At 36.6% G+C, this 13,754-nt stretch overlaps 1 protein-coding gene across 2 annotated transcripts; it reads left to right on the top strand.

Annotated features, from left to right (window-relative positions):
- Positions 1-527: 527 nt before the first annotated feature.
- CCNB1IP1 (cyclin B1 interacting protein 1) lies at positions 528-12,752 on the top strand. Of its 2 annotated transcripts, XM_032623581.1 has the most exons (4): positions 528-1,067; positions 4,441-4,761; positions 9,593-9,926; positions 11,707-12,752. In XM_032623581.1, exons 2-4 carry the CDS (start codon positions 4,465-4,467, stop codon positions 11,907-11,909), a joined length of 834 nt encoding a protein of 277 aa, XP_032479472.1. In that variant the 5' UTR covers positions 528-1,067; positions 4,441-4,464; the 3' UTR covers positions 11,910-12,752. The 2 variants fall into 2 exon arrangements, with proteins under 2 accessions (XP_032479472.1, XP_032479471.1); XM_032623580.1 differs by having other exon boundaries at positions 528-4,761.
- Positions 12,753-13,754: the final 1,002 nt, after the last annotated feature.

Below are 13,754 nucleotides of genomic sequence, written 5' to 3'. Positions count from 1 at the left end.
ATCAATAAAATTAGAAATGAAAAAGGTGAAGTTACAATGGACACTGCAGAAATACAAAGTATCCTAAGAGACAACTACAAGCAACTCTATGCCAATAAAATGGACAACTTGGAAGAAATGGACAAATTCTTAGAAAGGTATAACCTTCCAAGACTGAACCAGGAAGAAACAGAAAATATGAAAAGACCAATCACAAGTAATGAAATTGAAACTGTGATTTAAAATCTCTCAACAAACAGAAGTCCAGGACGAGATGGCTTCACAGGTGAATTCTGTCAAACACTTAGAGAAGAGCTAACACCCATCCTTCTCAAACTCTTCCAAAAAACTGCAGAGGAAGGAACACTCCCAAACTCATTCTATGAGACCACCATCACCCTGATACCAAAACCAGACAATGATACTCCAAAAAAGAAAATTACAGACCAATATCACTGATGAATATAGATGCAAAAATTCTCAACAAAATATTAGCAAATAGAATCCAACAACACATTAAAAGGATCATACACCATGATCAAGTGGGATTTATCCCAGGGATGCAAGGATTCTTCAATATATGCAAATCAATCAATGTGATACACCATATTAACATACATTTTTGATAAGCTTGATATTTAATAATAAAAACCAATATTTTAAAGAGCTCTTTTTGGTCGATGGGTCTCTGTATCCCAGCCTTGATTGATTTCAGTGGTCTCATCCCCAGGAGCACCTTAGAAATGAGCCATTGAAGGTTTTGTCTGTCATGAGAGAACAGGACATGTGTTTTGCTGAAAGCCTGCTTTCAGTTTTAAGGTTTGTTGGATTCACTGGCAAAATAACCACTTGTTTCACATAAATAAACAGCTTTAATCAATTCTTTAATGGAAGGTGATTAAACTTAATTTTAATATACAGTCATTAGAAGGAAAGGAATAAGAATATTAGAGAAACATAACAGGATAGACATCACCGAATTGTGCCGACACCTACTTCCAGATCCAAACAGCAACTGGAAAGTCCCAAGTGACAGCAATCTGGAGCCCCAATTAGGAAGGGTCCCGGATGGTGCATCCACCCCACAGGTGAGACTTCAGATTGGAGTTCTGGGGGCTTCCGTTTATAATTCCTGGCCTCAAACTGGTATCATCAGTTTGTGTGCAAAAATGCAGTTCTGGATTCAACAATGCTGTTGGTTTCACCATGTGTGTCACAAGATGTTCCAGACCGTGGAGGACTGGCCAGGTCCCCAGGACTCCAGAAATTCCAAGACCCACTCCCTTTGTTATTGTAAGCACCGCTTGACTTGCTAGCAGCAGTTGTTAGGTGTGCAAGCAGGCGCGCAGTCCAGGCAGGGTCACAGGTCGAGCAGAGGCCTGCATCTGCCTCAAGCCTGAACAAGACTACTTTACTAGTTTTGCCAACAACATGCCACCAAGAAACAGGTCAATTCCTGGTGTTCCAGTCTACTGGGATATTAAGACTTTGTAGCCACCCCCCTTTTCTCCTATCTGGCAAAACAGGTTCTCTCCCCCCATCCCAAAATGTGTGTGGGGTGTGTGTGTGTGTGTGTGTGTGTTTTAATTCATACAGGCTTTTAGCTAAATGGGTTGGAAATTGGAAACTGAGTTAGAGAGAAAATGGTGTGGGTAACACTAAGGTTTGGGGAATCAGTATCACTGGGGAATCGATATTGATGAAGAAGCAGGAAGGGATCATACTGCAGCACAAAGGTAACTTGGCTAGAATCATAAAGTTAGGTACTGGTAGAATTTGAATGCTTTGTGTTTATAACTTGAAATGAGATTATACCCTTTTATTGTACTTTAAGTAATATTTCTACATTTGGCATAGTTAAAACCAGAAAATGCACAAAAGGCTCAGATAACCAGAACATGTTAAGGATTACATGGTTTACACATGAACCCCTAATTTTCTTCAAACCTATTTTGTACCACTAGAATTGAGCTTCTATTCTAAACTGTCAGAAGATGCTTTAGGAAAAGTATACAAAGGCCAAGATGACCCTGATTACTATGAACTAGTTGCAAATAGACAAAAAACGAGCAGAAAGTTGTTTAATCAGGATAGGTTTCTGTTTGAAGGAGAAAGGTTTAATATACAGATTCACAACCCATAAAGGGGTTTGCAGGGCTTAGTGTCCATTGTGTTACTGATTTATTGGGTTGTTTCTGTTACTAATTCATACTATTTTCACATAATCTGGAAAGGTGGCGACAAAAGACAGCATTAAGGCATGTATCCTGAGAACCCCTCAAGCTTGGCTTAATTTCTAATATGAGTTCTAATAGACTCACAGATTGAGCAGAAAGTCATACAGTATGTACAGAACAGAAAATGTGACAGGTAACAGCATTAGGATAAAGCCAGTACAGATATTTAAACAATTACAAGCAGGTCCAGGAAAGCACACAGGCAGATAACCTCAAAACAGCTGTGATACCCGATCCTATCACTTCGTTCCTAGAGCTGCAATGAATGTTCATAATGCAGACTCTGAATCAAGAAAAGTTCTTTAATATTATACAGAGGATGTGGAAAAGCTGGAAAGATGTCTATTTCAAGATGGATAAAAAAAAATGGCAGAGTCTACCTCAACACAGAGGTGTTAGGTGTCAAATTATAGGTATCGCACAATTTTGGGGACTTTTCCCTTAAATACTTAGAAAGCCTTTGTTGCCCAGTCGGTACTCCCCAGATTTTCCCAGGACAAACACCTGCGGGTACTCAGAAGCTGTTAGCTTCTCAACTGTACGCACTCTGCTCTGACCTCAAATGTTAGGCCCATGACAGCTATGTCACTCTTGTGCCAGTCGAGGGCTGAAAAAGAGCACACGATGACAGTATCTGCGGGGCTCCCAAGTGGGAAACCTAGGCCAGGCCCAGTCAGATTCGCTCTCTGAGGGGCACGTACCCGGGGCGGGCGGGGGAACCACCGGGAACCGCCCACAGCGCGGGTGCCACAGCCCGGCGGGTCCCAGGATCCTGAGCGGCGGGAACCCGGGCGCTCAGCCCCCTGCAGGCTCCTGGGCGACTCCGCGCATGCGCCCTCAGACGTAGTGGCGACGTCCGTGGCGAATCATCGCTCGTCGTGGAGTTGAGGAGGCAACGGCGTTTTCCCGCGCTTTTCCTGGGCGCCTCCGGTTAGAAATTTTATTGGTATTAGTGTTGTTAGTATTTTCTCTTTCGAGCGTGGAAAGCGGGCTGCGAATTTGAAGTTTCCGTGAGTCTAAGCTAACCCTCAAAACTTTGTCCTCGCTGACTTGGACAGCTCACTAAATTGGCTCTTTCTCCCACCTTGTGGGAAATTTGGAATTAGCTGCGCTTCTCGCTCTGCCTGAGAAGGGGCTCAGGTTCCAAACTGTTTCCATCTCTTCTGCTACCCCTCGGCATATTGCCCTGCCGGAGGGAAAATAGGCCTCATAACTCCGGCCGCCTGGTGCCTATGCCTGTGGAGACACTCTCAGCTGGGGCATTTGGGGTAAAGATGTCAGAGCATTCTTGTCCACCACTATGACCAAGGCAACATTCTTGACGGAATTTATCAGTTCATAAATGTGACCATTTTCCCTTGGTGTATAATTGGTGTGTTACTATTATTTTAATACAATATATGACTAATTTTGGTATATTCAGAATACTGCTGCCTAGTTTGGATTAGTAAAACTCCAGTAACAGTGAACACTATATTGAAAAATAACTTGTGTATTTATATGTTTTTACAAATGTTTGAAATAGAAGCGCAGCATTGAATAGTATTTATATTAATAGGTGAGTTGTTTAATTGGTGATAAAATCTGCTTTTATATAGATTTTCAGGCTTCATAATGTCAACTACTTGGATGAATTAGGTTAGTTTCCATTTAATACTATCAGATTACTACTCTTTTTTAGTCAAGGCAGCACAGGTAAAGAATCTGAGGAATCAGCATATATGAAAACCTAAAAACGTAACTTAAAATAAAGAATGCCTGAAATCAGTGCCTGGACTTTTATATCTTCCAAGTGTGAGAAGGGATACTAAAATATTCTAGCGAACTATGAATGGGTAATAAATTTGGATTTTTGTTTAGGTATTGAGGAATGGCTAAAAGCACTAATTTAATTTTTATTTGTTTGTACTTTGTAAATGTTCCTAAACCATTTTTTTCCATGAACATATATTTTTGACTTGTAAGTAAGATGTGGAACCACCTATGTCTTTAACTTTTTCCTTAAAAAGTTTTTTCATGGCCTTGGTAGTGGTTTGCACAAAGAAGGAACCCAGTATTTTTGGGTGACTGAAATCAATATTATATATTTACTATAATAAATACAAAAGCCTAATAAAAGGTACATTATTTTGTCTTAATAGAATAAAAACGTTTTACTTATCTATTTATTTAATTTTACTGCAATTTGACTTTTTCATTTACCCCTTTTTTGGATTCTTTTCAGCATCTGGAAACCTTATTATCTATTATGTCTTTGTGTGAAGACATGCTGCTTTGTAACTATCGCAAGTGTCGCATCAAACTCTCTGGTTATGCATGGGTCACTGCCTGCTCTCATATATTCTGTGATCAGCATGGCAGTGGTGAGTTTAGTCGTTCACCAGCTATCTGCCCTGCCTGCAACAGTACTCTTTCTGGAAAGCTAGATATTGTCCGCACAGAACTCAGTCCATCAGAGGAATATAAAGCCATGGTATTGGCGGGACTTCGACCAGAGATTGTGTTGGACATTAGCTCCCGAGCGCTGGCCTTCTGGACGTATCAGGTTAGTGCTTAGGCTAGATTCTCTGGAGGGTATGATTTGAGGCACATGTGAAAGCTTCTAATGTTTTTCCTTCACTGTGTTTGTATTTATTTTTTAATGAATGTATGGAAAACTTTATTTTTAATAAATTTTCTTTTTTTCTAAAGTAATATGTTTATTGTTGAAAATCCAAAAGGAAGAAAATAAAAAATCATCCATAATTCCATCACTCAGAGATAACCAGTGTTGATATATTTTTGTTTGTGTATTGCTAGACTTTTTCTTTTTATGTGTGTTCTCTCTCTCTCTCTCTCTTTTTAAAATATTTATTTATTTACTTATTTGGCTACTCTGGGTCTTAGTTGCGGCACTCGGGATCTTCATTCCCGCATTCAGGATCTTCATTGCAGCATGCGGGATCTTTAGTTGTGGCATGCGGTCTCTTTAAGTTGTGGCATGTGGGATCTAATTCCCTGGGCCTGGGCCCCCTGCATTGGGAGTGTGGAGTCTTAACCGCTGGACCACCAGAGAAGTCCCTACTAGACTTTTTCTGCGTATAAATATATATATATATGTATATATATAGTCTATATATTTTGTATATAGGCAAAATAATATATTTTGTCTGTACAAAAATAGGGTAATACCACAGACACTGTTTCAGTGGCCAGGTAAATTGATAATATATTATGCCTGTTATGAGTATTTTATTAAATATTTAAAAATTAGCCATTCTATAATCATAATTTTAATGGTCATAATATATCATAATTTATTTCCATTATTTAAAAATGCTGTGATGGGCAGTTATCATTAAATTCATATCCTTAATATTTTGCTAAGTTTAAGTTCCTGAAAGTGGATTTAAACATGTCAAAGTTTTAAAAATTGTAGTATTTTTAAGTTGCCCTCCAGTTAGATCATGTCAATTTGTGTTCCCTTAAGAAGTGTAGGAGGGTGCTTGTTCTCCATACTTTCTACTCACCAATTAGATATGGGTAAAATAGAATCTTATTGCTCTCTGAATATTCATTTCTTGGATGACTTTTAGATGAACACATTTTCTTGTATTTTTAATGTATTTTTCTTTTATTAATTGCCTGTTTCAGTTTGTTTTTTTAGTTGCTGTAGTTTTTTCCCTACTGATTTGAAAGAATTCTTTCTATACATATACTTAACTCAGATGTTGCTAGAAAATTTTTTTCCACTTATCTTTTATTACTCTTCATTGATTTTTTTGACATACAGAAGTTTAAAATTTTTGTGTATTTTATGTAGTTATAATTTTAATGATTGGATTGTATCATAATTTGTAAGTTATTTTTAAAAATGCTGTGATGAGCATTTTTATCTTCAAATTCACATACTTATTTCTTTCCCTTTTTGATTTCTGCCTTTGGCTCCTTCTTAGAAAGGCCTTCCTGTGGAGAACTTTTATCATGTCCTTGAGTATATTGTTATATCTTGTATATGCATTTATTTTTTTATTTTTTTATTTTTTTTGCGGTACGCGGGCCTCTCACTGCTGTGGCCTCTCCCGCTGCGGAGCAACAGGCTCCGGACGCGCAGGCTCAGCGGCCATGGCCCACGGGCCCAGCCGCTCCGCGGCATGTGGGATCCTCCCACACCGGGGCACGAACCCGTGTCCCCTGCATCGGCAGGCGGACTCTCAACCACTGCGCCACCAGGGAAGCCCTGCATTTATAATAATGCTTCTTAAAGGTTCTATTTGTCATCTGTCAAGTAACTATTATCATTATATTTTTCTAGGTAAGGTGTTCCTCTTACATGATCCTGTATCTTCTTATGCTTACCTTTGTTGTATTATTTATCCTGTATTGTAATTATTTATATATTTGTTCATCTTCTCTAGTTAGGAGAGCTCTTTAGGTCAAGTTTTGATTCCTGTATTTCTCTGGGTCCTCAGTGACCATCATTACTGGTCTTAAGTCTCAGTAAATACTTATTGACTGAATGAATAGACATTCTGTCTTAAAGTAGATTCCAATTTGGGGGGGTAGTATTGATTGAACATGAACATGTGGTATTGTTCTCATCTTTTCAGATGTGGTGGAAACCAGTGAATGAACTAGTAGCCAGAAATGATTTTTCTCTACTTCATTTATTCACTTTTTTTCCTATTAGTCATTCTCTCCCTCTCTTTCTCTCTCTCTCGCTCTCTCTCTCTCTCTCTCTCTCTCTCTCTCTCTCTATATATATATATATATATATATTCAACATATAGTTTTTTGAATGCCAGGAATGCCAGGAAACACTTATATCTCATGCACCATCTTAGGTGCTGGGTATACAGTAATGAAGAATATATAAGGAGCTTCAAGGAGGCTACAGTTTAGTGGTGATAAAGAAAAAACCCAAACATTTACAATACGTTTTTCATGCCGATAATGATAGGGAAGTAGAAAGTGCTATGGGACCACATTATAGGGACAGGTAACCCAGACTTGGTAGAGTTACATCAAACTATATAGGATGGGCAAATTAAAAAATGGTTAAAAAAAAGAGTGGTCATATTTCACTTTCTGTCAATATTTAAAGGACAGTGAATCCAAAGATAAGCCAAAATTGGTTTCTGTGTGTAGTAGTTGTCTATTGATGTATAACAAGTTTAGTGGCTTAAACAGCAAATTTAGTGGCCTAAAAACAACACATGTTTATTATCTCAGTTTCTGTGGATCAAGAGTCTACGCATGGATTCTGCTCAGGGTCTCACAAGGCTGCAGTCAACGTGTTGACAAGGGCTGCAGTTTCATCTGAATCTTGAATGGAGAAGGATCTGCTTCGAAGCTCATGTGGTTGTTGGCAGCATTCACTTTCTAATGAACTATCAGACTGAGGGCCTGTTCTTATTCTCTTTAATGGACTTTATTTTTAAAGCAGTTTTAGGTTCACAGCAAATTTGAGAGGAGGGTGCAGAGTTTTCCTATATGCCCTGTCCCCACACATGCACAGCCTCCCCATTATCAACATCCCCCACCAGAGTGGTACATTTGTTACAAATGATGAACTTACATTGACGCATCACTATCACCCACCAAAGTCCATTGTTTATATTAGGATTCTCTCTTTGGGTTGTACATTCCATGAGTTTGGACAAATATATAATGATGTGTATGCACTATGACAGTGTCATATAGAGTAGTTTCACTGCCCTAAAATTCCTCTGTGCACCACTTATTCATCTCTCCTTACCACCAACTCCTGGCAACCACTGATAGTTTTACTGTCTCCACAGTTTTGCCTTTTCCAGACTGTCATATAATTGGAATAATACAGTTTGTAGCCTTTTCATATTGACTTCTTTCACTTACTAATATGAATTTGTTTCCTCCATGTTTTTTCATGGCTTGATAGTGTTCACTTCTTTTTAGTGTTGAATTGTATTCCATTGTTAGATTTATCTATTCACCTGCTAAAGGACATCTTGATTGCTTCCATCTTTTGGTAATTATGAATAAAACTGCTACACATATCTGTATGCAGAACATATATTTTCAGCTCCTTTGGGTAAATACTAAAGAGCACAATTGCTGGATTGTATGGCAAGAGTATGTTTACTTTTGTAAGAAACTGCCGGACTATCTTCCTAAGTGGTGATAACATTTTGCATTCCTACCAGCAATGAAAGAGTTCCTTTTGCTCTACATCTTGACAGTATTTGGGGTTGTTAGTGTTCTGAATTTGTGTCATTCTAATAGGTATGTAGTCGTATCTCATTGTTTTAATTTACATTTCCCTGATTACATATGATGTGGAGCATCTTTTCATACACTTTTTTGTCATCGGTATATATTCTTCGGTGAAGTGTCTATTAAGGTCTTTGGCCCATTTTTTAAAATTGGGTTGTTTTCTTATTGTTGAGTTTTAAGAGTTCTTAATCAGATGTGCCTTTTGAAAATGTTTTGGACATATCTTACCAGATGTGTCTTTTGTAAATATTTTCTCTTAGTCTGTGGCTTGTCTTCTTATTCTCTTGACATTGTCTTTTGCAGAACAGAAATTTTTAATTTTAATGAAGTCTAGCTTGTCAGTTATTTCTTTTATAGATTGTGCCTTTGGTATTTTATCTAAAAAGTCACCACCAAACCCGAGGTCATTTAGATTTTCTCCTATGTTAACTTATAGGAATTTTATAGTTTTGGTGTTTTACATTTAGATATGTAATCAGTTTCGAGTTAATTTTTGTGAAGGTTGTAAAGTCTATACTTAAAGTCACTGTGACCTCAGTATTTTGCTGGCTATTGCCCAGAGGCTGCTCTTAGTTACTTGCCTGTTGGCCTTTCCAATTTGGCCTCTTGCTTCCACAAATCCAGCAAGAGAGAGAGTGTGCTAGTAAGACAAACCTTATATTCTCATGTAATGTACTGATGAAGCCATATCCTGTCATTTTTCCTGTATTCTAATCACAGGTCCTGTCCACACTCAAGGGGAGGATATAAGTACTAGGAGGCAGGGATAATTGGGGGCGGGCTATCTTATATAATCTGTTATCCACACTATGGATTACTTGAAATATAGTATTATATATTAGAAACCTTTGGGCTACATGTCACTTGTTAAGGTTAAACAAATACCTTTTGGTAGTCTGTAGTGGTTTGAGAATATTCCTCCACATTTTTTTTTCTATGCATTTAGTGACATGGCGTATTATTTTCTATAATAACCATCCTATTGTACATCCTAATTGCTTCTTAACCTGGTTCTAAACTTTAAAGTAATAACATCTCAGTATGTGTGTCTTTCTTTTCTTTCTGTGTTTGTATCAATATAAAGTTAAAATATACAACTTTGCATTTATTACCTTAAATCTTTCCTTTCTGTCTTGGGACAGGTACACCAGGAGCGTCTCTATCAAGAATACAATTTCAGCAAGGCTGAGGGCCATCTGAAACAGTTGGAGAAGATATATACTCAGCAAATACAGAGCAAGGATTTAGAATTGACCTCTATGAAAGGGGAGGTCACCTCCATGAAGAAAGTGCTAGAAGAATACAAGAAAAAGTTCAGTGACATCTCTGAGAAACTTATGGAGAGAAATCGCCAGTATCAAAAGCTCCAAGGCCTCTATGATAGCCTTAGGCTACGAAATATCACTATTGCTAACCAAGATGGTACCCTTGAACCATCTATGATTGCACAGTCTGGTGTTTTTGGCTTCCCATTAGGTAAGAAATGACATGTAATATCCAATATCTGTTCTTTAAATCAGTGATTTTTCACACTGTGCCTTGCATAATTCCAAGCAGTTAGTGGAGATTCCAGAGACCTAGAGGAGTAGTAGGCTCTAAGTTCTTCATCCGCATGTCAACCTGCCCATCATTACTTTTATCTATTTTATTTGCTTACATTTAAGTTACATCTTCAATTTATTTGAACAGAGTAAATAATTCCAAAATTAAAGTTGCAAATTGCCACTTCAAATGAAAAGCTATTTAGTTGCAGTAATAATAATAATATTAGCTGACATTTAATGATTCCTTACTAAGTGCTAGAGACTATTATAACTTTACATGTATTTGTGTTATTTTCAAAACTTTATGAGGTAGGTGTTATTATCATCATCCCTATTTTACAGATGAGAAAAATGAGGAACATAAAGTTTAAATAAATTGGTCAAGGTCACAGAGCTATCTTCAGAGCCCACACTCTTAAGTATTTGCTATCCTCTGAGAAGGCCAAGTTTTAGTTTCTTTCACGTGACAATACTGATTGTACAGTACTTAAGTTATTGTCGGTTGTTTGGTTTGTTTGTTCTTCTGTTTATTCATTCATACATTCATCAAATATTTACCAAACATGATTCATGTGCCAGGCTACTAGGCATAATCTTAGGCAATGAGGATATAAAGATTATCCAGATAGGATTACTGCCCCATGGAAATGTACAGTCTAGCTTTTCTGCTTATTAGATGCCTTGTCAGATGCAATGAATCTCGTATCTCTTCCTGAGTTCTCCCCTTTATACTACTCTTGATATAACAGAATCCAATAGATTTTACTATGCTATTAATAAATTTTGGCACACAAAAAAGTAAAAATTCTTGAGCTGGATTTTTATAAAACCTCATTTTTTGAATTTTATTGTGGGGGAGGAGACGATGTCCTAGAAAAGGCATGAAGTAATGAGATGAAAAATATCAGCTATGGGAATCGAAACAAAAATAAGTTTCTTCTTAATTTCCAGTTAATCATATAATTTAGTCAATCAAAGTATTATTGTTTGTGGGCATTATAGGTGTTCTTAGTTTTTCCTTGTCACGGTCCACATTTATTTCAATTTCTTTCATTTTCACCAGTTCTTACCTGTTCCTGTTTTTGTGCACACTTACCTTTTTAATACTTTTACCTCTTGCTACCATCGTTGGCTTGAAGCAGATATAGTCAGCATTCTCCTTTAGTTATGTAACTAAAGCCAAGGATGCGTTCAGTGGAAGTTGTTAAATGCTTATTTTATTAGATCTATTGTACAATTTTTCTTAAGGCTATTCTAATTGATCTTGGGTCATAAATATGTGCCAGGTTTTCATGGTTGTCATATGTTTTCCAGAGTGTTTATGGAAATCCTAAAAAAAGATTTGTTCTTAAACAAAAGTTTACACACACACACGAATACATATGTTATTCCTTTGGTATAGATTAATAGATAATGAATGAAATTGTGGTACTATAAATTCTAGCTCTACTAAAGTATTTCATTGCGTTAAATTACTTTTGGTGATGAGATAATGGCTATCATTGGAAACTGCACACAGAAGAAGGTATGGTATATATACTGTGGTCAGGGGAGGGGACCGTCATAGTCCTTTTCTTTATCCAAGCTTTATGTTTTATCCATCTCATAGGAGTTGAGTTCTGTTACAATATTTATTGAATGACTTTGTCTTTTTGTTCCAAAAGATCTGTAAGGAAATAGATGCTTAAGTTCTTCCCTTATTTTTCTCCTAGGGAACAACTCCAAGTTTCCTTTGGACAGTACACCAGTTCGAAATCGGGGTGGTGGAGATGGAGATTTTCAGTTCAGACCATTTTTTGTGGGTTCTCCCACAGCACCTGAACCCACCAACAGCTTTTTTAGTTTTGCCTCCCCAAGTAATGAATTAGAGCAGCAGCAAGTCTCTAGCAGGGCCTTTAAAGTAAAAAGAATTTAGTTCACCTTACAGAATGTTTCTCTGTTTACTTTCAGTGATTTCATTTAGTAAATAATCTTTGTTTTAGATAGGAGTCACCACCCTCTCTGTGTTTGTATTGAGTCTTCGAAGTTGTCTTCACATTTTCAACTTATAAGAGATTCAGTGGCAGTGGTGGGTGGCTTTAGAATCAGGTTTCCTTTTCTGTTTCTATTCTTTAAGGTGTAAGCATTTTATTAAACTCAATTTTAGGGTGAACTGTTGAGTTTTCACTGGTAGTGAAAAGCTTACAATATTATTGGGTGTTTTGTAGATCACCATTTGTTTCTGTCTGGGGTATTTCTGAATAGGCCATGTTTTTAAACATACTATGTAAGCACCTATGTTATATGGCTACATGTCACTTTGGGTTCTGGTATTTATACATACATGTATATGTATGTTCCTTTACATTGTTTTTTTGCTGCATTTGGCAGTATGTTTATGTGAAGATTTTGGTTTCAGGAAATAGTGAGTGAGCCTGTAGCTTGTTACTTGGGTGTGTACATTTATTTGTATATATTTCATGTATTTGCCCTTGTATTAACTTGTTTGGAGGTGTGCTCATGTCAGTGAATGAAGGTACAATTTGATGCATGTATGTTTAGTTCCTATTTCTATTTAAAAATAATTCACATTGATAAAGTTATTTTGTAAAGTTGACTTTTAGGCATTTATTTTAGAATAAAATTACTTTCTTTACCCTTTTGCTAGCTGTTACTAGCAAATAGTCTACTTATTTAGAAATGCACTTCTACTGCAGAAAACTTACCAATGTGTTGTTGATCTCAAGAGATTATACTAATTAAAATACTTTTAACGATTTATTCCTTGTTTTTCTTTATTAAATAGTGATCATTTCTGATTACTGTCACAGGAAACTTATTTAAAATGTAGAGCCAAGAAAGAAATTTGAAGGACACTTTCAGTAACTTTACATCCTATTAGAGGCAAGACTTGAAAGTATACTGGTTGGGAGGAAGAAGATCAAGGTTCCAGTTTTTTTTTTTTTCCATCTGTTAGTTGTGCAAGTTTGAGTTTAAATTTTCTGGGCCTTTGTTTCTACATCTGTAAAGTGAGGGATTGAATTAAATTATCCTTACAGCCTTTTCTACCTCTTAGATTTTATGATTTATTGTTACTGGTTTGGGAGGAACTACAATGGAATTACCCTAAATTCCAAATTCCATTGTTTTTTAGGTAATAAAAGTCATACTGAAATCATTTGAGGATATTTTATATTTAGTTATTGCAGAAAGGCAAGTGAATGCCCTTGCTTTACATAATTTAATAGCAAGCAAGTAATGTTTTCTTCTTTAGGAGTACAGAATATAAAATCTCTTCAAAACTATTTTTTACTGAACCCCAAAGTTAAAATGGTGTCTGAGAAAGAGGATGAAAAAAATCTTGACTTAAAAGCTTAAAAACATTTTTCCCTATTTCATTGCTAATTACACAGATTTTATAGATTGCAAAGTTTTTTCTGCCCTATGAAGTTTTAAATTTTGTTAAAAAATGATTTGAAGAAATAATTTTTGTACATTCATGAGTTCTGCCCTGAATCTTTGCTTCTTCCTTTGTTAGGTTCACAGAATCAGTTTGAAGTGTAAGTAAGCTATAATTAAAACTAAAGGGTAAAGAAAAACTCTGGTGGACTATTACATGGTACTTAAAAAAAAAGTTATTTAAGTGTTTAATACATTCATATGGTACGAATTCAAAAGGTACAAAAAAAATTCACAGAGTGAAAATTCTACCTTTCACCCCTATTCCCCAACCACTCACTTCCCCTTTCTGGAAGTAATTCCTGTTCCCAGTGTCTTGTGT

This window comes from Phocoena sinus, chromosome 2 (assembly GCF_008692025.1).
Source record: "Phocoena sinus isolate mPhoSin1 chromosome 2, mPhoSin1.pri, whole genome shotgun sequence".
Taxonomy (NCBI): Eukaryota; Metazoa; Chordata; class Mammalia; order Artiodactyla; family Phocoenidae; genus Phocoena; species Phocoena sinus.
Note: the sequence above shows the minus strand (reverse complement) of the source record. Positions and strands in the feature narration are given on the sequence as shown.